General features: G+C 43.6%; 1 protein-coding gene across 2 annotated transcripts in view; it reads right to left on the reverse strand.

Annotated features, from left to right (window-relative positions):
* ptpn11 (protein tyrosine phosphatase non-receptor type 11) overlaps positions 1-25,610 on the reverse strand; it is a 57,860-nt gene that overhangs the window by 12,738 nt on the left and 19,512 nt on the right. The window contains exons 5-11 of one of the 2 annotated variants that reach the window (XM_033043741.1): positions 20,236-20,352; positions 16,156-16,269; positions 12,941-13,037; positions 11,759-11,838; positions 8,704-8,862; positions 6,847-6,978; positions 6,566-6,717 (exon numbers count right to left, since the gene is read on the reverse strand). In XM_033043741.1, the coding sequence (XP_032899632.1) occupies positions 6,566-6,717; positions 6,847-6,978; positions 8,704-8,862; positions 11,759-11,838; positions 12,941-13,037; positions 16,156-16,269; positions 20,236-20,352 (851 nt within the window). Of the gene's footprint in view, positions 1-6,565; positions 6,721-6,846; positions 6,979-8,703; positions 8,863-11,758; positions 11,839-12,940; positions 13,038-16,155; positions 16,270-20,235; positions 20,353-25,610 lie in introns of both variants that reach the window. The other variant, XM_033043740.1, reaches the window with a different exon arrangement.

Genomic DNA, 25,610 nt, shown 5'->3' on the forward strand with positions numbered 1-25,610 from the left:
ATGTTCTGGTGATTTGCAAACCTTTGCAGAAGTTATGTAGTCATGATATCCGTGCTCTCACTGAGTCAGCATCCTCAGGAGAGATGAAAATTGGTTGGCAATATAATGTTGAAAAAAGCCAATGTCATCAACTAAGGGGAACTGCAAAGTGATTGTTGCTCTGGAGGTTTGCTCATTTTTATCCAATCTTCTTTTGAAGCTGTGAAAAGGCAATAATATTAACATTCCCATTCCACTTTAATGACATTGGCCTTATCAAAATGTTTATTTCTTTTTTTAAAGGGACGAGGAAATAAGCTATTTCACACTCCGCAAAAGATTGCTCTCTAGTATATAAGTAGGGCTGTGTCAAAAACCCATACACAAGTGTGATGGAGTGAAGTGATAAACTACTGGCATAGGGTTAAAGGTACACAAAAAAGCCGGAGAAACTCAGCGGGTGCAGCAGCATCTATGGAGCGAAGGAACTTCGCTCCATAGATGCTGCTGCACCCGCTGAGTTTCTCCAGCTTTTTTGTGCACCTTCGATTTTCCAGCATCTGCAGTTCCTTCTTGAACACAACGGCATAGGGTTAAATCTCATTTCTTCCACAGTATTCTGCTGACTCCGAGGAAGGGTCCGACACAAAACGTCACCCATCCTTTTTCTCCAGAGATGTTGCCTGACTCGGTGAGTTCCTCCAGCAATTTGTGTCTAACTCCATTAGAACAGTGGGTTATATCTTGACCAAGGAGAGAATTCCAGTTCCTGTACCAATCTGACTAATCGCTGGATAATTGATTTTGATTGAAAGGTACAACATGGAAACATGCCGACCATCAATCGACCGTTTGGATGCAATGGCAAATGACTGAATTCACCAGCTTCAGAATAAACGCAATTCGGGGGATTAAGAATTAATGGTTTCACTGGTTTTGGAAAAAGGATGGCCAAAGGATAGTGTAAAACAAGAGCACCGCACAAGATAATCAAATCATTTTTCATTTGTCCGCTGAGTGAAAAGAAGTATTTCATGTACACATCCAGAACAGATTAATTCACTTTCAGCGGTTTGCCTGTGATACTTTAAGAATCTGGTGTTACAGAATGCAGAAAGTTAATAAGAAGTACATCAAGCAATAAGAAAGACAATTGGGACGCTGTACTTTATTGCAGGTGTTTGGAGTATAATAGGATGGAATGGCATAATTGTATGGAGTTTGGACAAGATCCCCAAGGAGTGCTGTGGTGACATTTTAACCTGTCTAGTTAAGGAAAGATATACTTGCTTATTCCAGTTCATCTTAAATTCACTTGATTGAATCCTGGGATCAGCGACTGTTGAATAGTGAGCAGGACAAGTTTATAATCATCCGAGTTTAAAGAAGTAAGGCGACCTTATTGATTGTATAAAGCAATGACGGAAGATGCAAAGGGGTTGTTTCCTTTGGCTGGAAGATCAAAGGAGAAAAGCCATAGCTTTGGGGTAACGGATCAACTATTTAGCTTTAAGAGATAATTCGCTTCAGAGTTGTGAATCTTTGGAACTATATCCTGGAAGGCTGCGGATGAGCAGAGGCTGATTTTTATACATTTGGATCATTCAGGAGGCCAGATGAGGCAGATAATCAGCTGTGATCTTTAATGGCAGGCACAGATAGCTCAAAGGGTCAGTTATTTTTGTTTTGACAGTGCAATGCCTTAAAAAGTGGTTGCGACAAAATAACAAATGTAGCTTGAGGAATTTGCTATTTTTACTGAAGCCAATTAACCTACAAACCTGTACGTCTTTGGAGTGTGGGAAGAAACCGGAGCACCCGGAGAAAACCCACAGGGAGAACATACTAACTCCATACAGACGGCACCCATGGTCAGGATCGAAACCAGGTCTCTGGCAGACCAGAGCACTACCCCTGCGCCACCGTGCTGCCCTCTTTATGTGGCATGATTTGTTGCTTGGCTCCGACTTCTCTACTTATCTTTTTTTGCCCACCACCCCAGCCTTGCCTGGTCCTCTTTCCTGCCGGTAATGTTTGGGCTTAGTGTACTCCCACGAAGTACGGCTTGGAAAAGGGCATGGCTTTATTTGAAGTTTGGTTTTCTAACGCAGCTGTTTATTTTTGTAAGGACCCAGTCAGCCAATCCACCAGTGCTATGTCACATTGAATGAACTGAATTATCTGGAAAACTGGCTTCTGCCATTCATCATCCTTGCCCTCCATTAACACACAATGTTGTTCAGCGCTATACTCCAGCTTTGGGGGAAGAGTTTAATTAGCAAGCTGCTTATCCCGTCTGCTGAGCACAGTACAGCACAACAACTGTGAAGGATCCACATCAAGAACATAAGCAATGCTTCATTTCGGACAATCAGTCAGAAGACAGCAAACAAAGAGGGTTCATCACTCTGATGAGAGATGAATAAAATGCACCCTCAGTTGAAATATTATAAAGCAATTTCATCAAGATACAATAGTAAATTGGTGATTTGGTTTAGTTTAGTTTGGAGATACAGCGTGGAAACAGGCTGCAAGGCAGCAACTCTGCCACTGCATCACTATGCTGCCCGATTGGTTCCAATTCAAATAGAAAACAGGGAGCCCTTTACACCGTCTTATCATCTTCCCTTGAGGTATTCGGAATAATGGTGCTTTATCTATTTTTTTCCCCAGAAGATGAGGGTGAAGAACAGCATTCTGCCATCAGTCTTGACTTTCCCCTTTCCCAATGTTCACGCTTACCTCAGTGCTCCAGAAAACCGGTTTCATTTTGTGTTTTATACAGCAGTGAAGATACCTCCTGTTACCTGCCATTCATGGCTCAGGAGTCCAAACCTTTCCCCAGTAACACTCGACTCTAAGCACAAGGATCACCTATCGGCACAATGTTCTGGGCAAACTACTATTTGTTTAGTTTAGTTTAGTTTAGAAATACAGCGCAGAAACAGGCCCTTCGGCTCAACGAGTCCACACCGACCAGCGATCCCCGCACACTAACACTATCCTACACACACTAGGGACAATTTACATTTATACCAAGCCAATTAACCTACAAACCTGTACGTCTTTGGAGTGTGGGCGGAAACCGAAGATATCAGAGAAAACCCACGCAGGTCACGGGGAGAACGTTCAAACTCCGTATAGACAGCACCCGTAGTCAGGATCGAACCCGGGTCTCCAGTGCTGCAAGAGCTGTAAGGCAGCAACTGTACCACTGCACCGCCCAATTGTCATTACTGAATCCAACATGCAAGGAATCCACAATTATGCAGAGTCAGCACCACTATGACAGGTTTATAGGCTGATCTGGCAATACTGCTGCGTTTGTTTATTTTCATAATTTGTGTTTTACAATAATAGGACTTGGCAAATTAAATTTACCATCGCTCCTTCAGCCTCCATCTAGTTATTCCAGCACCATTAAGATTAAATAATTGGTACATGGCAGCAGAATCCACAGCTTGCGTCTAATTGAGGGGTTGAAACAACAAAGCCAATAGTAAATTATTTTCCACTCTATATATGTGCAGAAATATTTTTACTGCTGTGACTTCTCGTTTGAAACGAAAGCTTTTGCAACAAATGTAAAATTAAACAAAGGGTCGTGACAGAGTTTGAGGGAAAATAAAGCAATTAGATCGCAGGTCAGGATCTCCATTTAAAAAATATGAATAAAGCTCACTTCGAACGTGCAAACTGTGCAACATTAATGGTACGCCAGTCCTGCTGATTGCAGAACAGACAACCCTTCAGAACAGTGGCAGGAAGGTAACAGATTTGATTTGGGATTTCTGTGAATTAGTTACAGAGGCGATAGGAATGTTGTATCTGGTTAGCTTGAGGAATGAGGAAATAGCGTGCACCCTCTCCATGGACACAAACACATGAAAATCTTGATTGGGCTGCAGAAAGAAACTGTAAACACAAGTGGCACAAGTGGACAAGAAACTGCAGATGCTGGAATCTTGAGCAAAACACAAAGTGCTGGAGGAACTCAGCAGGTCAGGCGGCATCTTTGGAGGGAAATGGACAGACAACGTTTCTGGTTGACACCTTCTTCAGAGAGATTGGAGTTGGGGGCAGAAAGCTGGAAAAGACAGGTGGGGATGGAGAAAAACTTGGCAAGTGACAGGACAGATGACATTTTGGGCCAAGAGTAATCACCTAACACTTGGTGGGCTCTACGTCAGCCCAACCTCTATTTTCCAGCTTTCTTCCCCCTACTTTCTTCCCCCAGTCCTCAAAAAACTTCACTGGCTTCCCATCTCCCACCGGATCACCTACAAAATCCTGGTCCTCACCTACAAAGCCCTCCACCATCTGGCCCACCCATATCTCACTGACCTCCTCTCCCCCTACCAACCCTCACGGTCCCTCAGATCCACATCAGCCGGTCTCCTCTCCATCCACAAGTCCAACCTCCGCAGTTTTGGGGACAGAGCCTTCTCCAGGGCAGCTCCCAGGCTCTGGAACTCCCTCCCCCAACTGATCCGCAATTCCGTGTCCCTCACCATCTTCCAGTCCCGCCTCAAGACCCATCTCTTCACCTCTGCCTATCCTTAGCCCCACGTCCCCGTCCCTTTTCATCTGTGCATTAATTGCCTCATACTGTGTTTTGTATTGAATTCTGTCTTTACTTTGTGTACTAGTCATGTCTCTACTATTTATTTCATTCCCCTTACATGTTTTTCCTCTACATGCTCAATTTTTGTAAGGTGTCCTTGAGACTCTTGAAAGGCGCCCATAAATAAAATTTATTATTATTATTATTATTACTCCAACATGCTCCAATCAGCATCAATGGTGAAGATGTGGAAAAGATTGAGAGCTTCAAGGTCCTTGGTGTTAATATGGTCGGTCTTGGACCAACCACATTGATGTGACAGCTAAGAAGACACACCAATGTCTCTACATCCTAAGAATGAGGACATTTGGCATATCTCCAGTGACTTACAAACTTCTACAGATGCACCATAGATAGCATGCTTTCAGGTTGCATCATAGCTTGGTTAAGAACAGCTCTTCCCAAGACCTCAAGAAATTGCAGAGAGATGCAGATATAGTCCAGTCCATCACAAGGACTGCCCACCATTGACTCCATCTACACTTTACACGGTCCTGGAAAAGCAGTTAAACATAATTGAAATCTTGCCCTGTCCCAGTCATTTCTTCAGGGCCAGGTGATGCATGCATGGCGTGCATTATGCGCACATGGTGCGTGGTGATGTAGGCAGTCGCGCGTGGCGCCCCAGGATTTTGGGATTCACAAAATCTTCGCGCGCCACCTGCGTGATGCGCAAATGACGCCCAGGTGAGACAGGCCCTTTCCTCTCCCTGCTCTCGTCCGGCAGAAGGTGCAGAAGCTTGAAAGCACACACCGCTAGACTTAGGAACAGCTTCCATGGCCCTGTCCCAAATTGAAGGAGGAGCACCTTGGAAGACACTGAACACCACAAGTCTTTTAGTTGGAGAACACTGACACCAGGTAAAAGAGAGTGGAGGGAATAAAACAACATTGGTCAAGCGACTCTATCTGCAGATGCAGTTAGGCTTTTATCAGCCACCTCAGAACACTGACCCAGAGCCTTCTCCGTGAAGGAGAGGCCAAGGTGACAATAACCTGCTGTAAACATCTACAAAGCAAACCTCACAAAACATGCCATTTGGCAGCAAAGAGTTTCTTACACCAATCGCTTCAGGATCTCATCCATACAGTAGACAGTTAATGCTAAAGAGTAACATGGAGACATTAAGTATGTTGAAATTTCACCATTCCATTAAACCTATTGTACTCAACTGAAAAGAGTAGTTGCATTTTACCCCCAATACATGCTTATTGGAAGCCAATATTTAACGTTTGGTGTATATCTTGTACCTATTTATAGCTTTTGTACTTGAACTTGACTTGATTGTATTTATGTATAGTATAATCTGATCTGATAGCATGCAAAACAAAGTTTTTACACTGTACAATAAACCTAACCCTTTGTCTGCTTTGTCGTCTGCCAAAATAGCTCAGTTGAGAGCGCTGGACTGAAGATCTGTAGTCCCTGGTTCAATAAGGGCAGCACCCCTTACAGCACCAGAGACCCAGGTTTGATCCTGGATACGGGTGCTTGTCTGTACTTTCTCCCCATAACCTGCATAGGTTTTCTCCAAGAAGCTTGGTTTCCTCCCACACTCCAGAGGCGTACAGGTTTGTAGGTTAAATGGATTAGTATAAATGTTTTTTAAAAATTGTCCCTGGTTTTGGATAGTTCTAATGTAAGGGGAAATCGCTGGCCGACAGGGCGCACCCGTGAACATTATGCCAATTCACTGTCAAATAATGCAAGTTTCCACCATCGGCCTAATGAGAGTATTACAGGGAGGTCATCCATCAGAAATATTGAGCATCATCCATCATTAAAATTAAGTGTAGGAAAGAACTGCAGATGCTGCTTTAAATCGAAGGTAGACACAAAATGCTGGAGTAACTCTGCGGGTCAGGCAGCATCGCTGGAGAGAAGGAATGGGTGACGTTTCGGGTTGAGACCCTTCTTCAGATAAAATGAAGTGCTCAGCTTCAACCCAATTTCTCCCATACCTGCAGTGAACCACGCTTGGTCCAGTTTCCGGGATATTCTCCTGTTTGATATTAATTTCTTCGAGGAAATCCAGAACACCACCCGGATCACTGGGAACACCGTGATCAGGCCACGTTTTGAAGTGATATTGCCACACAGTCCTTTCAGTGCTCTGCTAAAAAACAGAGATTTATATTTAGACCATTCCACTCTTCCAACAGCAAAACAAAAAGAGAACAAATTAAGGGCAAGAGATCGCATGCACTCTTTGCCTCACGTTAATTTTTAACTCCACGCTCACCTGTCCTACTTGAGAAAGTTTGAGCTCTCTTAAAATATAGTCATGTGCTGGGTTCTCACGAACATTCCTGACACGCATAGCACCGTACTCCTTCAACGACATCTCATCTGGCCAATATTTAACACACTTGCTCTGAAATAAAGGATCAGCATAAGAACGTTTTCAAATATGCAAAACAAAATATAGAAGTTCATGCTGTCATGGAGGAGAACGTGCTGGGATGGGCAGTGCTACGAAGCAAAGATTCAGGTAATTTTATTCCTAAGAGAGGATTTATATTCATATTCAGTGTTCAAGCTATTTTTGCATCTTGCCCACATCCATCTTTGTTCTCTCTGCCTTGCATCTTGACATTCAAAATATTTATCAATTTTACCTCATAATTAACCAAATTACTTGCTGGCTGAAATGACCCTGTTCTCCAACAACCCCCATGTGCATCCAGATATGTTTACATAGCAATACTGAGGCAGAAAATTCCAAAAGGAGGAAAATTCACTAGGTTCAGGCGCCTGGCCATAAATGTCACCAATTGAATGAATGAATGAATGAATCTCTTTATTGTCATTGCACATGGTACAACGAAATTTAAAAGTCAATCCCACGGTGCGATTCACAAGAGCAATTTTAAATATATAAGAAAAGGTAAAAATATATACATATAAAAAAAAATTACAGATAAATAACAATAGCAGCTGAGGTAGAACCATTCAGTTGAATGTGAGTGTTATTTCTTATTTTGCATTGTTAAGTTCACGTATGGCTATGGGGTAGAAGCTGTCTCTGAGTCTGTTTGTGCGAGTTTTGAAAGACCTGTACCGTCTGCCACAGGGCAGCAGGTGCAACAGGTCGTGTCCAGGGTGGGAAGGGTCCTTCAGGATGTTGGCTGCCCTGCCAAGGCAGCGAGAGCTGAAGATGTCCTTCAGGGAGGGCAGTGGGCAGTCAGTGATTTTTTGTGCGGTGTTGATGATCCTTTGAAGGGCTCTCCTGTCCGCTGCAGAGCAGCTGGCATACCATGTGGTTATACAGTACGCCAGCACACTCTCGATGGAGCAGCGGTAGAAGGACACCAGCAGCTTCTCCTCCAGTTTGTTTTTCCTGAGGATCCTCAGAAAGTAGAGTCGCTGCTGGGCCTTCTTGACTGCTGTGGTGGTGTTTGTAGTCCAGGAGAAATCCAAAATTGGCGACAAGATTCTTTACACTTCCCTTCCACCATGGGCACCCAAGTTACCAATATTCAACACAGACTGAATGATTACTCAAGTAAGAGAAATCAATGCCTTCAGTCGAGAAATGGTTCGTGGATGCAGAAAAATTATGCAGCTAATGCAGCGCTAGTTGTGTGGTATTTGATGTAAGCTCCTGCTGAGATCAGACTGATTATTGTGTGGATAAATCTGGATAGACTCAAGGAACTGCAGATGTTGGTTCACACAAAATGCTGGAGTAGCTCAGCAGGTCAGGCAGCATCTGTAAAGAAAGCTGGACAAGGTGAGAGGTGGGTCAAAGCTCCAAAAGGTTCCCAACCCAATGGACAGGTGATATATTGGGTTGGGCACCTTTCTTCTCCCCTTCCTCCCCCCTCACCACGATCAGCCTGAAGAAAGGTCCTGACCCAAAATGTCACCTATTCGTGTCTCCCAGAGATGCAGCCTGACCCACTGAGCTACTTTAGCAGAAGACAGAGAAAATGCAAGAGTAACTCAGTGGGTTAGGCAGCATCTCTGGAGAAAAGGAATAGGTGACATTTTGGGTCAAGACCCCTCGTCAGAACTTTGCTTTTCTTCCCATTAATCTGTATTACAGGGTCCACCGAACACAATTTAAAACAATAACTTCAAGTTCAATAAGACTTACTTTTCCTCTTTCCACTTCTTTTGTTGTCATGACAATTACTCTCGAGTTTTCTTGAAAAACCATCCTCCAAAAGTCATTCACCGTGTTCTGCAAACAGCCCTGTGTAGCAATGTAACTCTTCTTTGGCCTGGTTGTGGTTCGATTACTATCAATGTCATGCTGGGTGAAATAAATGAATGCAATAAATTAACAAGTCACACCTGATTAATAACCGTTAAAATATAAAGAAAGAGTTACCAGCAAGATAGAGACTTTGTTTATTGTATCCTCGGTTCCACAGTGCAATCAGAGAAGGCAAGTCTTATTTCAACAATCTATATCCAATTATAGAGGCAAGACAATGAGAATAATAAACAACTGATGGAATAGATCCAATGGTTAACTAATTGAATGATTTGTATGTAAGGCACATCGAGAAAAGCTACCATCTCAACGTGTTGTGCCTTTTTGTTAAAAAAAGCATTAATGTTGTTCCAGGAATATCTCAATGTCTCTCATAAATGACTGCATTTCTAAAATAACTTCTTCGCGTAAGCTCTATTAATATATTCACAGTGGATTCTCACAAAAAAAGCTCGCAAAATAAGGAACGTGTAAATACTGAGACAAGAAACTACTTAAGTGTTCAAGAAGGAACTGCAGATGCTGGAAAATCAAAGGTAGACAAAAGTGCCGGAGAAACTCAGCGGGTGAGGCAGCATCTATGGAGCGAAGGAAATAGGCAACGTTTCGGGACGAAACGTTGCCTATTTCCTTCGCTCCATAGATGCTGCCTCACCCGCTGAGTTTCTCCGGCACTTTTGTCTACCTTTGATTTTCCAGCTTAAGTCATGAGCAAAACACAAAGTGCTGGAGAAACTCAGCGGGTCAGGCAGCATCTGGGGAGGGAATGGACAGAGGACGTTTCGGGTCAGAGCCCTTCTTCAGATAGATTGAATTAGGGAGGAGAAAGCTTGAAGAGAAAGGTGGTGGTGGGGCAAAGCCCAGCAAGTGATAGGCGAGGAGAAAGGGACGGAGGAGGAGTTGACAGTTGGGAGAAGTAAATGACAATGGCTAGAGGTGAAAATGAGACAAAAGGGTGTCAGAAAAGGAGAGAGGAATAGTAAAATGTAAAGCCGATGGCAAGGGAAAGAGGGAATAATGAAAGGGAACTGTGCTTTTTGGGGATGGGATGAGCACACAAAGGAGGGAGAGGAGCAGAGGTAGACACACCATACTGGAGCAAGAGCAGCTCGGCCAGTTTCTCTGGAGAAAAAGGATAGGCGAGGTTTTGGGCCGAGACCCTTCTTCAGACTGAAAGTGGGGGGGGGGGGGGGGGGGAAAGATTGAAATCTCACTTATACCTTTGCTGCACAACCTGCTGAGTTACTCCAGTACTTTGTGTCTATCTTTGGTATTAACCAGAATCTACTGTTCTTTGTTTCTACAAAGGAGCAGGATGACTGGAGAGGGGGGGAGGGGGGGGAGTCGGGGGATATTACTTGCAATTGGAGAATTCAATGTTCATACCATAGCTACCCAAGGAGAATATGAGGTGCTGTCCTTCCAGATTACGTATGGCCTCACTTGGTGTGGAATGGGAAGAAGAGTTAAAATGGTGAACTGGATGATCCAGCAGGTCTTGGCGAATAGGTTAGTTCAGTACACTATGGTTGGTCTCACCGATGTAAAGCAGGCCAGATCGGGAGCACCCACGACAATAGATGAGGCTGGAAGAGGTACACGTGAACGTCTGTTCCACCTGGAAAGGGTGCTGGGCTCCTTGGATGAGGGCATGAGAGGAGATGCAAGGATAGCCGTTTCATCTCCTGTGGTTACAAGAGGACCTGGGGAGGGGCGAGTTGAGTGAAACAGGAATCTGTAAATCTATTTGTGCATTTTTGATTTGGGGATGCATGGCTAAACTATGCAGTGAAACCAAGATTTAACTGTACAAAACTCAACTGGACATTACGTTGACGGTGCTGGCATTTTCAAGGCACTGCTGGGTGTTAGCTGAGGTCTCAGAGCACACCATTTCTAGCCCTTCTTCAATATTAATAATCCTGAAACATTAATTATCTCCATGGAACTTGGCTGCCTTGAAGTACTTCCAGCATTTTCTGCTTTTACTTCAGATTTCCTGCATTCGCAAGGTTTTCTTTTGGCTTCCATTAATTATAACCCTGTTTCCTGTTCATCAATATTTTATGCATCTCTAAGATTTTTTTGTATGAACTTTTCTAAAAAGACTACCCATGAGACGTTATTTTCAATACTTCTAATGATCCAAATCAGTTACATCTACTACATTCATTTCAGCTGCCAGAGGTCAGTCAAATGCAATTTGCCACGAACAGATCTTGTGGCTGTTAAATTATTCCTTGCACCACTTAAATTAACTAATGCGATCTCAAGTTATGTATTTTAGGTTTTTGACCATAATTAGTGGTAGATTAACAAAACCAATGTAATTCTTCAATAGAGGTATTACCCTCCAAAATAACTTACATTTTTGTGAACAGTCTGTTATATTTTCTTTGTTCAGCAACCCACGATACACAAGAACAGGACCCAGTTAATTAAATGCCCAGTTCTACTTCCATAAAAACGAGTTCAGTTTATTATTGTCACGTGTACCGAGATATAGTGAAAAGCTTTTGTTTTGTGCTATCCAGTCAGTGGAAATACAATGCATGATTACAATCAAGCCATCCACAGTGTACAGATACACAATAAAGGGAATAATGTTCAGCGCAAAACCGAGTCCAGTAAAGTCCGAGGGTCTCTAATGAGGCAGATGGGAGGTCAGGACCACACTCTAAATCCCTTTCCACAATGATTCATATTAAATGTCTACTCTTCCTCTGAACACATACATTCTCACTTCCACCATTTGCAAATGGCCATGCAAAATTTGTCATATTACCTTCATACTTTCATATTCTCACACTTGTCATATTCCCAGCAGTTAAGTACCTACCTGCAGAGCCACCAAGTTAAGCTTTAGGTTTTTTTTTTAAAAACGGTTGCATATAAATTCTATGTGGAAATATGCAAAGCATTGAATATTTACCGTAATAAAATTTGCGTTGATGTAATCAGACCCAGCTTCAGTCAAGTCTCCATCATGGAGGACCACTCGAGTGTGATCAACTAGAAGGAAGAAGTCATTGCTATTAGGTGCCAAATAACTTAGTTATTGAAAATGATGTTAGGAACTTGCTTTTTGGAGAGGAATTAAAGGAATCTTTATTCTTCTAAACACGTATACACTGAGAATGTAAACCCCATTTTTTTTCACGCATTATGCTGTGGCCCAAAATGGATGAAGCAGTCTGTGAAGATAACCAGCCAGAAGGTGCAGAAAACAGAACTGTAAAGCACAAGAACAAGCCCCACAGCCCACAATGTCTGTGCCTGCCTGTACAAAATCTGTAATTTCACCTGCCTGTACATAATCTGTATCCTTCCCTTCCCGGCATATCATTTGCCTATCCAAAAGACTCTTTAATGCCACTATCATATGTGTCTCCACCACTACACCTGTCAGCATGTCCCAGACATCTCTCCCTTTGCCTAAAAATCTTGCCCCCTCACATCTCCTGTAATATATACGGCTCTCACCTTAAATCTATGCCCACTAGTATTTGATACTTTTACCCAGGGACAAAGGTTCTGACTGTCTACCTTGCGAGAAAGATAGGTTACAATTCAAAGGCACCTGGTTTAGGTTTGGCATCCAGCTGACGTTGAAGGTTCAGAAGTTACAATAAGAATTATTGTGCCGGGGGCTTTGACTTTGACTTCGGGAGAGGAATGGAGAGCAGGGGAGAGACAAGACTTTGCCTTCCATCACAGTGAGGAGGAGATTCACTGTGATGGATGTTTGTGTAAATTGTGTTGGTGTGCGTCTTGGTTCTTTTCTTGTATGACTGCAGAAACCAAATTTCGTTTGAACTTCATGTGAGGTTCAAATGACAAATAAACGGTATTGTATTGTATTGAATGATGCTTAGGGAAGTAGAGGGGTCGGAGGAGAGTTAAAGTTAGTCACACAGCACAGAAACATGCAGGTTTGTAGTTTAGTTGGCCACTATAAATTGCCCATGTGTATGGGATGGGATGTGGGGTAACATAGAACACGTGTGCATGGATGATCAGTGGTCAGCATGGACTCAGTAGCCGAAGGGCCCGTTTCTATGCCATGTCTTTCAATCAATTCAATACACGATGAGCTCGATCAGCCCATACTTACAAGGCAGGATGTTCTTGTACCGGTTCTTATTTTTATTTTCCTGCCGCTGCCCATCCTTTCGGCTGTAAAGAAGCTTACACTCCTGCTGCTGTAGTGTCTGCAACACAACACCCTCATGTTAGGTTAAATAGCCTGAAACTTTAAATGCAGCCACAGTTCTCTCTGACACACAGGGACATGGAAACAATGAGGGGAGCCAGAGATACCATTCATTATACATGCATCCTGCTGAAAAGCAAACCGTGTGATATCCAGCCGGGGGTAAATTGAGATGTGGCTGTGATGTTCAGACTGCACACAGATGCTCAGCTGCACAGCGTCTGACATCAATGGAACCACATCAAGAAGTTGTGGGAGGAAAAGACAAGCTGTAAAACTAAATCAGTAAGGCTTTAAAGCTCAAGAGACGAGGATTTTCAGCAATAATATTAACAAAGGCCGTGTTTGACAGCAGTCAATCAGTTAGATGGGAGTTAGATGGGAACCAAAGGATTTAGACAGTGAAGAGTACTGGCAGGAATGCAGATAATTTGACCGAGGACAACAGCTGGCTGTCATTTACAAATCACTCAAGGGATTTATGAACACTGACAGAATCCATAGAACGTTATGATCTTAGTCACAAAACATCTGCGCTTTCTGTAAAGCCATCCAAAATATACAGTAAATGGTAAACTGCAATAAGAGCACAAGGCAAGAACAATCCTGAGAACCCAAGACAGATTTTATATTCAAACTATCATCGGTTATTTTTAAACATATATATTTTTTAAAGATAATCTACTGTGCGGTTTCAGAAATTTCTGTTTTTTATTTCAGATCGCCTGGAATCCAAAGTCTTTTGCTTGCTATTTCTATTTTTTTTTAATTGTAAACTTTGAAGTTGCAATGTAGACACGTTGGTGCCACGGGCAGCATTCATGCACTGTCCCTAAATGACCAGAGGTAAATAATAATGAGCTATCTTCTTCAATTGAGCCGATCTGCCTGATCAAGACTTTTGAGTGGGGAAATTGAGGATTCAGAACCTTCTGAAGATGAGCGTCAATATATAAATTTACAGTAGACAAAAAATGCTGGAGAAACTAAGTGGGCGAGGCAGCATCTATGGAGAAAATGAGTAGGCAACTTCTTCAGACAGATGTGGGGGCGGAGGGGAAAGAAAGGATGAAGCGGAGACAGTAGGCTATGTGGGAGAGCTGGGAAGAGGGAGGGGAGGTGGGAAAAAGCAAGGACTACCTGAAATTAGATAAGTCAATGTTCATACCGCTGGGGTGTAAACTACCCAAGAGAAATATGAGGTGCCATTCCTCCAATTTACACTGGGCCTCACTCTGGCAATGGAGGAGGCCCAGGACAGAAAGGTCAGATTCAGAATTGGAGGGGGAGTTGAAATGCTGGGCAACCGGGAGGTCAGGTTGGTTAGTACGGACTGATAAATTTACAAATCATCACACAAAGGGTGGTGGGTGTGTGGAATGAGCTGTGGAAGACAGTAGTTGAGGCAGGTTGTCCCAACGTTTAAGAAACATTTAGACAAGTACATGGATCGGACAGGTTTAGAGGGATAAAGGCCAAACGCAGTCAGGTGGGATTAGTGCAGATGGGAACTTCAGCCGGTGTGGACAAGTTGGGCCAAAGGGCCTGTTGCCATGCTGGAAGACTCCGTGACTCTATATCTGACAAAGACTGGAAATTCCAGGCTTCATCTTATTGTTTCATGAATATATTTCATGAGTGAATGGAAAAGACACTGCACTGACAAAATTAACAATACCCCCCGCCTACCCTTACTGCCTTCAGCAGAGTGCATTCCCTCTGCAACTCCCTGGTTCACTCAACCCTTCCCACCCAAGCCACCCCTTCACCATGCATTTTCCCCTGCAGCCGCAGATGTTAACACCGGTCCCTATACCTCCTCCCTCACATCCATCCAGGGACCCCAACAGGTGAAAAGGAGGTTTACATACACCACCTCTAACCTCATCTACTGCATCTGCTAATCCTGACGTGACCTCCTTTACATCGGCAAGAGCAAGCGTAGACTCGGCGACTGCTTAGTCGAACACTTGGGCCAAGTTGATCTCCTGGTCGTCAACCATTTCAGCTCCCTTTCCCATTCCTATACTGACCCCTCTGTTCCGGGCTTCCCCCATTGCCAGAGCGAGGTCACACGGAAACTGGAGGAACAGCACCTCATATTCCATTTGAGTAGCTTACAATGTAATGACTAAACATTGAACTCTACAATTTTAGGGAACTAGCCTATATACCCCCCCCCCCCCCTTTTTCCCTCCTCCCTCTCTTTCCTGCACCCCACCTGGGTGCACATCCATTTCTCCCCTCCCCGTCCACCTATATTCCTTCCTCTAGCTTCACAATTCACACTTCTTCTATCCTTATCTCACATGTTTTGACTTTTCATCTCTGACCTTTCTCCAACCATCGGCCCATCACATGCCAGACTTTGTTCTACCCTTCCTCTCTTCCAGCTTTCTCCCTCCTTCCCCTACCCACTAACAGTCTGAAGGTTACTGACCCAAAACGTCATCTATCCACGTTCTCCAGAGATGCTGCCTGACCCGACCTCCTGACTCCAGGACGTTGTCTTTTTATTTGTAAACCAGCTGGCTTCTCCCTTCAAACATTGCTTGCCACTTAGTTACTGTAGGTGTCTGGCACCCAAAATGCTTCTTTGTGAACGACAGGATAGAAAGAATATATAACAAATCCAACGTCATTTTCCTTTCCATCAGCGTTAAATTGCAAGTTAAAGGAATTGGTGATTGGGTGACTGACCTCTGCCGATCAAGGATGCTGAATTAAGAGACATTTAAATGACAAATATCTCAATTACAAACCAGGAGGTAATCTTAACTGGCAATTTACTTCCCAGCACTGATGGAATCAGTGACCTTTTAAACAGCTCTACTGATGGAAGCCCTCCATCAAAGTGCACTATTTAAGCATTTAAATGCAAAACACAGCAAACAATCAAAATGGACTAAATACACATTTCTGACAGGAATCACAGAATTTTGAAAGCGTTCCGATTTTAATTCTCTCCCAAACTCTTTGATGTTACCATTCCATCAATGGAAGCTTTGAAATCCTCTTCCCAGAAATGAATGGACAGATCACAAATCCGATAAATACAGCTCTTGATTCGCAGTGCAATTTATTTTTGCTCTCAGTGGCGTGAGAAAAATACGTACCTCAAACTCTTCCCAGAATCCTTGCTTCACCTTGTCCATCATCTCAGCCGGCTTGCTCAGTTCCCTCACTCGACTTTCAATCTCAGCTGCATTAATCCGTGTCGTGTTGAGCGGCTGTGGAGATAGGAACAATCACATAAGCCATTCCCACATTCTCCAGCCCTGAATATGAATGCCTCTCCTCCCATTTTCTTTGACTCCTCAATGCAGGACCATGGAAACATTGCTTGCTAGGTATTTACTTGGTGGTCAAGTGCCCCAAGGAGAATATATAGAACATGGGAAAGCATAGCATAGGAACATGCCCTTAGTTTAGTTTTGTTTATTATTGTCACGTGTAGTGAAAAGCTTCTGTTGCCATCCAAAGAAAAGACTATACATGATTACAATCAAGTCGTCCACAGTGTACAGATAACGGATAAAGGGTACAGCATTTATTGTGAGGTAATGTTCACGGGTCTCCATTGAGGTAGATGGGAGTTCAGTACCATATTCTACCCGATAACAGCTGGGAAGAAACTGTCCCTGTATCTGGAGGTGTGCGTTTTCAAACCTCTGTATCTCTTGCCTTGATTATGCCGGTGGCCTTGCCGAGGCAGTGTGAAGTGTACATGGAGGCAATGGAAGGGAGGTTGGTTTGCATGATGGATTGGGCTGCGTCCACAACTCTGCAATTTCTTACGGATGGATGGAACTTTTCCCAAACCAGATTCTGAGGCAGCTACAACATCCGTGCTGAATGTGATGTCAAGATGAACTAATCTCATCAGCCTGCACATGATCCCTACTCCTCCATTTCTGCCTATCCATATAGGTTTGTCAAAAAGGCACCGTTCCAATTTTCAGAAGCCTGATGGGAATGTGTTCTTACAAGTCTATGGAGAATCAGAGTAGACTTTTAGAATCTAATTGCACTATATACTGCTTCCTGTAGGAAATGAATAACGACTCCATTCAGAGTTGGTTGCATCTCGAGCCATATTTTGATTTATAATGTAAAAAGATTGCAATGCGCTGCAGAGGTCTGTGTAGGAACAGGCCCACGGGGAAGGTGCAGCAGTAAACCTTGGTGGATGAAGCAATGTGGCACTAATATACACTGCACCAGCTCTGCAAGCAGAGTCTCATTCAAATCACAATAACTACAACCATCTTATTAGGAATCAATCCGTGTGAAGCGCCTGAAGCTGTGCCTTAATTATACTAAATCCAGGCTTTTAATTGGAAATCATCAGGGCTTTCAACACATCTATTCATTCAGATGTTACACAAGATGAGATGAAAAACACTAACATAAGGTTCATTATTTTCTAATGGATACTTTGTGCTTTGGTTATGCTAATACAATCCCCCCCCCCCCCCCCCCCCCCACTCATCTGCGGTCACAAGCAATTTTTTTCCAGAAAAAGAGCAGCTTGAGCTTACAACTCTGTCATTGACATTCATTAAAATGCAAGACTGCGCCAGCTGAATATGCTGACTTTTACCCCCTTGCTCCAGTGAGAACGCAAAAAGATAATGCCGCCACTGCGTTCCGGATAAGATATTAAACCCAGACCCCATCTGCTCTCTCAAGTGGATAGAAAAATAATTCCGTGACGTTACTCTGAAGAGCAGAGCTTCTGTGCCTTAGCTAATACACACCTTTCAATCAATATAACTAAAACAGTGTACCTGGTCATGGAATGGAATGTTTTATTCTCACATGTGACACGGCTCAGTGAGATTCTTTGCTTGCATACCCAACGTATACAAATAGCAGCCACCTACGGCGCTGACAAAGTTACAAAGCACGCTGGCTCCTCCTTTTGTCCCCCCCCCCCCCCCCCAATATCCTAGTGTTAATGGCAGAATGCGGCACTGAGAGAGAAAGCATTTTTAGGGGTGGCACAGTGGCCCAGCTGGTAGAGCTGCTGCCTCTCAGCACCAGAGACCCTGGTTTCATCCTGACTTATGTGGAGTTTGCATATTCTCCCTGTGACTGCGTGGGTTTCCTCCAAGTGCTCAGGTTTCTTGCCACATGGAGGTTTGTAGGTTCATTGGTCCCTGCAAATTGCCCCGAGTGTGTACTGAGTGGATAGAAAAGAGGAATAACATAGAATAACATAGCTTGGACTTGGTGGACTGAAGGGCCTGCTTCCGTGATGGATCTCGAGCTAAATAAATGCATTGCTGCAAAATGGCTAGTGCACTTTAGGAGCAAAAACACTTCAAGGTTAAGACACAAGGAACTGCAGATGCTGGAATCTTGAGCAAAACAAAGTGCTGGAGGAACTCGGTGGCACAGCGGTTGAGTTGTTGCCTGCAGCGCCAGAGATCCGTGTTTGACCCTGACTACAGGTGCTATCTGTATGGAGTTTGTACCTATGACCTGCTCGGGTTTTCTCCGGGTGCTCCTGTTTCCTCCCACATTCCATAGAGTGATTGGCTTTGGTAAAAATAGTAAATTGTCCTGAATGTGTATAGGGTAGTGTTAGTGCATACGGATAGCTGGTGGGTGCCGACTCGGTGGGTTGAAGGGCCCATTTCTGTGCAGTATCTTTAAACTAAACCAAACCTCAGCAGGTCAGGCAGTATCTGTGGGTAAATGGACAGGAGGCGTTTCGGGTCAGGACTCTTTCAGACTTCAAAGTATTCCATTGTCTCTTTAGTGCTCCAGGACATCCTGAGATTTTGAGAAGTGTTCTATCAGTTGTGGATCCTTTAGCAGAGTTTATAGATCAAGAATAATATTGCACTGGAATAGGAGTCTTGCCTCCCAACGTCTTGTCGTATGTTATATTTCTGATGCACCCTTAAGGGGCTGTCCCACTGTACGAGCTAATTCAAGAGCTCTCCCGAGTTTAAAAAAAAATCAAGCTCGTGGTAAGCACGGAGAATGTACGTAGCGGGGCTCGTGACGTCTTAGTGGCTCGTAACGCTAGCGGCAGCTACTCGGGAAACGCGGTAAGCTCGGGAAGATTCGAGAAGATTTTTCAACATGTTGAAAAATGTCCACGAGAGCCCCGAGTACCTACGAGCGGCTATTACCGTAATTCTCCGAGTTCGAATCAGGGGAAACTCGGGAGAACTCTTGAATTAGCTCGTACAATGGGACAGCCCCATTACTGTTGGAGTAAGATTTTAAATATTTACTCCTGCCTCCCCCTAGTGGGAGAACCTCGACACAGCCACTGTACACAGTTTCCGACAGCTCAGATTATTCAGATCAGTGAGAATAAAAACACTGCAGATAAGGGGGGGTGGGGGGAAAGAGTCTAAAATACTGGAACTAATTGGCAGATAGAAAACCAGTCACCAACTTCTTATGGAGGCTAATTGAGACTCCAACCATGGTAGTTAGTGAATTGCCAATTGTGGGAAGTAAAATGGGAATTGGTTCAACAGAGGGTGTGTTTAACTTACTAACTTAACTTAAAGCAGGTGCATCAAGATTTGCAGTAGCAGCCAATCCATCTTGCATTTCATCCTATGTTTACTTTAAATAAAGTCAAAAGTTACTCCAATGAGGAATATTGGACCAACACATGAGGATTTTACAATAAAATAAATGTTTTGATCCAACATTCAGGATTGTTCATATCAATCTATATGAAAATGCTGCCTGGAAGAACCATACATGGGTCTACGACAGTGTAATAAAAATGAACTGCAGATGCTGGTTTATACCAAAGAGAGACACAAAGTGCTGGAGTAACTCAGAGAGGTCTGGCAGCATCTCTGGAGTACATAGATAGGTGATGTTTTTGGTCGGAACCCTTCCCCAGAGTGTTTGCTCAATCAGACTGAAGAAGGGTCCCGACCCGAAACATCACATATCCACGTCCTCCAGAGATGGTGTCTGACCTAATGATTTTCTCCAGCACTTCTGTTCCACGGAAGATTCCAGCATCTGCAGCTCCTCGTGTCTCAATAATCAGCAGTTGCTCTGCATCATCAGGAAGACAAAACAATCAACAATTAAGGCCTTCGGCAGAATTCAGACAAGCCGCCCCTAAATTTACCGTCACTCTAACAACAATTCCTTTTCAAGCCACAGCAGCAGTGTTTTGTCCCACACCTGCTCGACATGCTCATTACCTGTTTGAGCTGCAACACAGTGCCCAGTGTCTCTACCATTGGGTTCTTTTTGTAGTGTTCCACCAGGTCTGTCAGTGAATCGAACTTCTCTCCTCCACCAACATCGTATTTTCCATCCTGTACAAAGAAAGGCAAAATGAAACAAAGAGATAGCACAAGAAGCCGAGCATTTCATGTAATTAATCTTTATGGACATGGCTGAACATCCATGTTCATCTAGTTACCACAGATGCAATCACAGGGAAGACGTACATAGTAGAAACAAGGAACTGCAGATGCTGGTTTACAACATAAAAGACAACAAAGTGCTGGAGTAACTCAGTGGATCAGGCAGCATACTAGAACACATGGATAGGTGATGTTTCAGGTCTGGTCCTAGAGGAAGTACATAGCATGGAAAATCCATAGCACACCTGCACATATGTCATCTTTGACCTAAGAGTAATCTATTCACTTTAAAATACAATAGGAATTACTTAATGCCCAATACTAAATTTAAAAAAAGTGAAAATGAAACCAACATCCTACATTGCCTTGATGCCAAGACACTGAGTTTCTTCATATCTTAAAGAACACAGTTGTACGGCTCAATTCTTGACCAAGAGCCTTGATATTCGCCAAGGGCCGGCAAACTGTACGAGGGGGAGAGGCGGTCTGCCCGCCGCGAACAATTAGGGGCCCGACAGGGGGTCCGCCGAGAACAAAGGGGGACCATTGGGGCTATATCGAGTACTTTGTAACTTTGTCGGCACCAGATACGTGGCGACTCTTTGCGTACTTTGTGCATTGTGGGCAAAAACAAAGAATTTCACTGTACCAAGGTACATGTGACAATAAAGTATCATTGATATTCCCAGTGATTTTTTTTTAGTGAGGTGGGAACCACAGGACAAAAAGGAATAAAGTAGCAGAGCTGAGAGGCTGCAACCAACACTACATCACAATGGGCAACAAGGGCTGAAGAGGACCAGGCATAGAGCGGGACAACCAAATGGAGGCGATGGCTGCACGGGCTTAGTGGCCAGCTGCAGCTGTGACGAGAACATGGTGCCTCTTCCATTTGGATTCGGTGGAATGTGCATGCTGTACTGACTGGGGCGATTGTGCTCATGTACAGAATAGTCTTGCTGAGCTGTGTGCAAAATAATGTATTTCACTGTCAATAAAGAAACCTTGGGACTGTTGCACAAATGAGTACATTCCATCGTGCAGACCAGATCGTTACGGAGACTGTAAATGTCGCATGAGTAAAATAATTCCTAGAGTTAAACGAATACATTTTGTTTGTCTCCTGTTTTGGCAATAATCCAATCTACTAAATGTCCAAATTATTTTTATGAACCTGCCACCATATAACGGGATATAAACAGACTGCAGAAGGTGATCAGCATGAAGACAACGATGTGAACAAGCAGAATTAGATTCAATGCCGCCACTTGTCTAGGGGAACGTCAATCAATTCCTGCAGTTCAGGGTTTATTAATTGTGGCCAACAGCGACAGCTAGAGATGCTGTTGACTGTCACTTGTAATTATACACTGCACTTCATAATTATAAAGGCACCGTCACTTGTGGTGGCCAAGTTAAAGAAATTAGAGATGGCATTTGGAAGATTTGAGGGCGTTGGAGGGGGTTAAAAACTGGAACAGTGAGAGAAAAACAGACAATGATGAGTTCAAGCAATTAAGACTCTTTCGTCAGACTTCACCAATACACTCATGGTACGTCTAAAGCATAATGTGATTTTGATAGCTGTCACATTTGCTTCGTGTGAAAATCCAGGCAACTGCAATTTATTCGTTTTTCTACACTAATGTCAGACTCCAAGTCAATTAAGTTCTCTCTTCTTCTGAAAACCACGGCCTATTTATATGCAAAGGTATGTGTACTGGTTTATTAGTGTCACATATGCCAAGATAGTGAAAGAGTTTGTTTGCATGCGTTCCGGTAATTTAATAGCCTACATCAGTACAATCAAGGCATACGCAAGGGCAGCAGGTAGTGCAAAGAGAAAAAGAACCAAGTGCCGGTTACCGTATTCTAACTACAGTGATAGTGCAGGTAGACAAAAAGATGGGTTGGGAGATCACGACTTTATGAGACCTTATAAGAGGTCCGTTCAGCAGTCTGATAACAGCGTGGAAGAAATTGTTCTTGAAGCTGGTGGTACATTCGTTCAAGCTTCTGTATCTGCTGCACAAAAACAGACACAATGTACTGATGTAACTCAGCAGGTCAGGCAGCATCTATGGAGAAAAAGGATGGGTGATGTTTTGGGATCGGGACCCTTCTTTAGACTTCTTCTGCAGTATCTTTCAGCATCTGCTGCACGACGGAAGAGGGGAGAAGCGGGAATGACCGGTGTGAACGGTTTCTTGATTATGTTTAGAGTACCCTTTGACACCATTTTCCTAAAACCTTCTTGTTTTATGAAGCCCTCATAGAAAACATGCAGATTCAAAGAATGACACAGCAAAGGACACCAATCAAACCGAAACGTCGCCTATCCATGCCCTCAAGAGTCGCTGATTGACCCAGAGTTACTCCAGCACTTTTGGTTCTTTGCAAGATTCCAGCATCTGCAGTTCCTTGTGCATCCCTACTTTTTCTTGCTTTTGAACACAATCACACATTTTACGTTTGTGCACCCCATTGGAAGTTTATTGCACATTTTGGCTGGACTAGAATCAATGGTACATTTTCTACATTTAAATTATCCACACCTCTGCATTACAAGCTACTGCCTCATGTTTCCTAACCTAATGCATAATCACAGCCAACAAACCTTCCAGGCCGTTACCAAGAAGCATTGGTGATGTATACTTCAGAAATTCTAACAGAGAAACAGATCTGCTGTGAAGCTTGTCCATTATTCTACCATTATCCTACAATGAGATTACAAGTCGTTAAATGTGATGGATGCTGAATTTATAGCCTTCTGTCTCAGCAATGATTACTTCACGAGCAGACATTGAGATTAAACCATCATTGCAGTACTAACCCAATCCAATAGAGGATGCTACCCGTGTGAGATTCCTTTTATTGTAGATTGTCCATTGCACACCAGCCACCACACAGACCTGAAAGTGTGAAGCTGTGGTCTGGTGGCAAGGAGCTGTAACACAGCTGGAGTCTGGGCTCTGTGACAGGGATGATGACACTGATAGGTACTTGCAAGCACCGTCTGCAGATCAGTACTCACGCATACTGGTGGGCTCAGGTACAGTGCCCTGCCTACTCCATCACCCATCCTTCCCCTCCCTCACCATTGATCCTCCTCCTCGCTCAATCGCCTAGGTTCCTAAGTCGTAGGAGCAGAATTGGGCCTATCGGCTCATCGAGTCTACTCCGCCATTCCATCATGGCTGATCTACTTTTCCCTCTCAGCCCCATTCTCCTGCCTTCTCCCTTGACACTTGACACCATTACCAATCAAGAATCTGTCAATCTCTGCCTTAAAAATACCCAATGACATGGCTCCCACAGTCATGGCTTCCTCTCCTTCTGTATGAGCCCGCCCACTAACTCCCCTCATCCTTAGCTCACTCCCTCTCTCTTGCACCTTCGTGATGGCACACTCTTTCCTACAAGAGCGCCCTCCTCCAACTTTCTTCTGATCCCCCTCCCCCATCCCACCAACTCACCCCATCTCAGTACTCCGCCATCCGGAGAAAAAAACGTGGCAAAAAGTAAATGATTGACTTTTTGCCACAAGTTCAGGGGAGATTTTCTAGTGAGCTCAAGGCCAGCCTGGTGGGAGTTCTACCCCGATCAGGGATTGTTTTATTGAAAGACTTGCAATTGCACAGGGATATACCTGGCCTCTTTGGAAACTGCATCTGGAGACAAAACAGTTTCAGCACAATTGCAATGCTGGCATCTACCTGATAATGTGGAAAATTGCCCAGATTTGTACTGTTCAAAAAAAGCAGTACAAACCCAATCGGCCTAATTAACATCCAATTAGTCTACTCTCAGTCATTAATAAAGTCATTATGAAAGTGTATCAACAGTGCTATCAAGCAGCATTTGCTTACCGATTACCTGCCCACAGAATACCAAGTTGTGTTTGTCTGGACCACTGTACTGCAGACTTCGTCATAGTCTTGCTCCAATAGGGTGGCACAGTGGCGCAGCGGTAGAGTTGCTGCCTCACAGCGCCAGAGACCCGGGTTTGAACTTGACTACCAGTGCTGTCTGTACGGAGTTTGCACGTTCTCCCTGTGACCGTGTGGGTTTTCGCCGGGAGCTCAGGTTTGCTCCCACATTGCAAAGACGTACAAGCTTATAGGTTAATTACAAATTGTCACTTGTGTGTCAGATAGGGTGATCGCTGATCAGCGTGGACTCAGTGGGCCGAAGGACCTGTTTCTGTACTGTATCTTTAAACTAAACTAAAAAAAAACACACAGCAGCAAGCACGTGGCAGTAATAGAGAGTGCAGGAGAGGTGCACCAAGATACTGCCTGGAATGAAGGGCCAGAGTTATAATGAGATTAATTAGGCTGGATTTATTTTCACTGGAAATAAAGCTGAAGGTAGACAAAAATGCTGGAAAAACTTAACAGGTGAGGCAGCATCTGCGGGTGAGGTACAGGCTTGGCGATCGCTTCGCCCAACACCTCCGCTCAGTTCGCAGTAACCAACCTGATCTCCCGGTGGCTCAGCACGTCAACCCCCCCCCTCCATTCTGAATCCGACCTTCCTGTCCTGGGCCTCCTCTATGGCCAGAGTGAGTCCCACTGCAAATTGGAGGAACAGCACCTCATATTTCCCTTGGGTAGTTTACACCCCAGTGGTATGAACGTTGACTTCTCCAATTTCAGGTAGTCCTTGCTTTCTCCCTCTTTCCCCTCCCAAGATCTGGAACAAGCTAACAGAGGGGTTGGTGGGGGCAGGTACAATTGCGATGGTTAAAAAGGTGTCATCCGAAGAATTTTAAAAACTAGCAAATATATAAAGTAATTGAAAGAGCTTCTTTACGTACATAAAGATAAAGTTCCGAAGGGGTCGAAATAGGATAAATCCAATATAATAATTTATACTAATACCATAATAAACCAATACTAAAATGATGAATAAGGAAATAACAGATGTGAATAGTTTTTTTTTTTTTAAACATTAGATATTAAAGAATACCTCAAATGTTATAGGGCAACATTTAGAGATAATGTGCTTAAAGCAATTAATGTAATTGTAGAAAATCTGAAGGCAACCTAATAGGAACGGGAGAATGGAAATGTCTACGCACTCTAAATTTTAGCGAGTAAGGGATTTCAACGAGGCAGGAACAAAGACGCAGCTTTTATTTAAAGCGGTGAATAAATCAAATTGATTAAACAAAATTAAGACAGGCATGGCAGAGCAAGTAATGT

The sequence above is a fragment of the Amblyraja radiata genome, chromosome 25, assembly GCF_010909765.2.
Source record: "Amblyraja radiata isolate CabotCenter1 chromosome 25, sAmbRad1.1.pri, whole genome shotgun sequence".
Lineage (NCBI taxonomy): Eukaryota > Metazoa > Chordata > Chondrichthyes > Rajiformes > Rajidae > Amblyraja > Amblyraja radiata.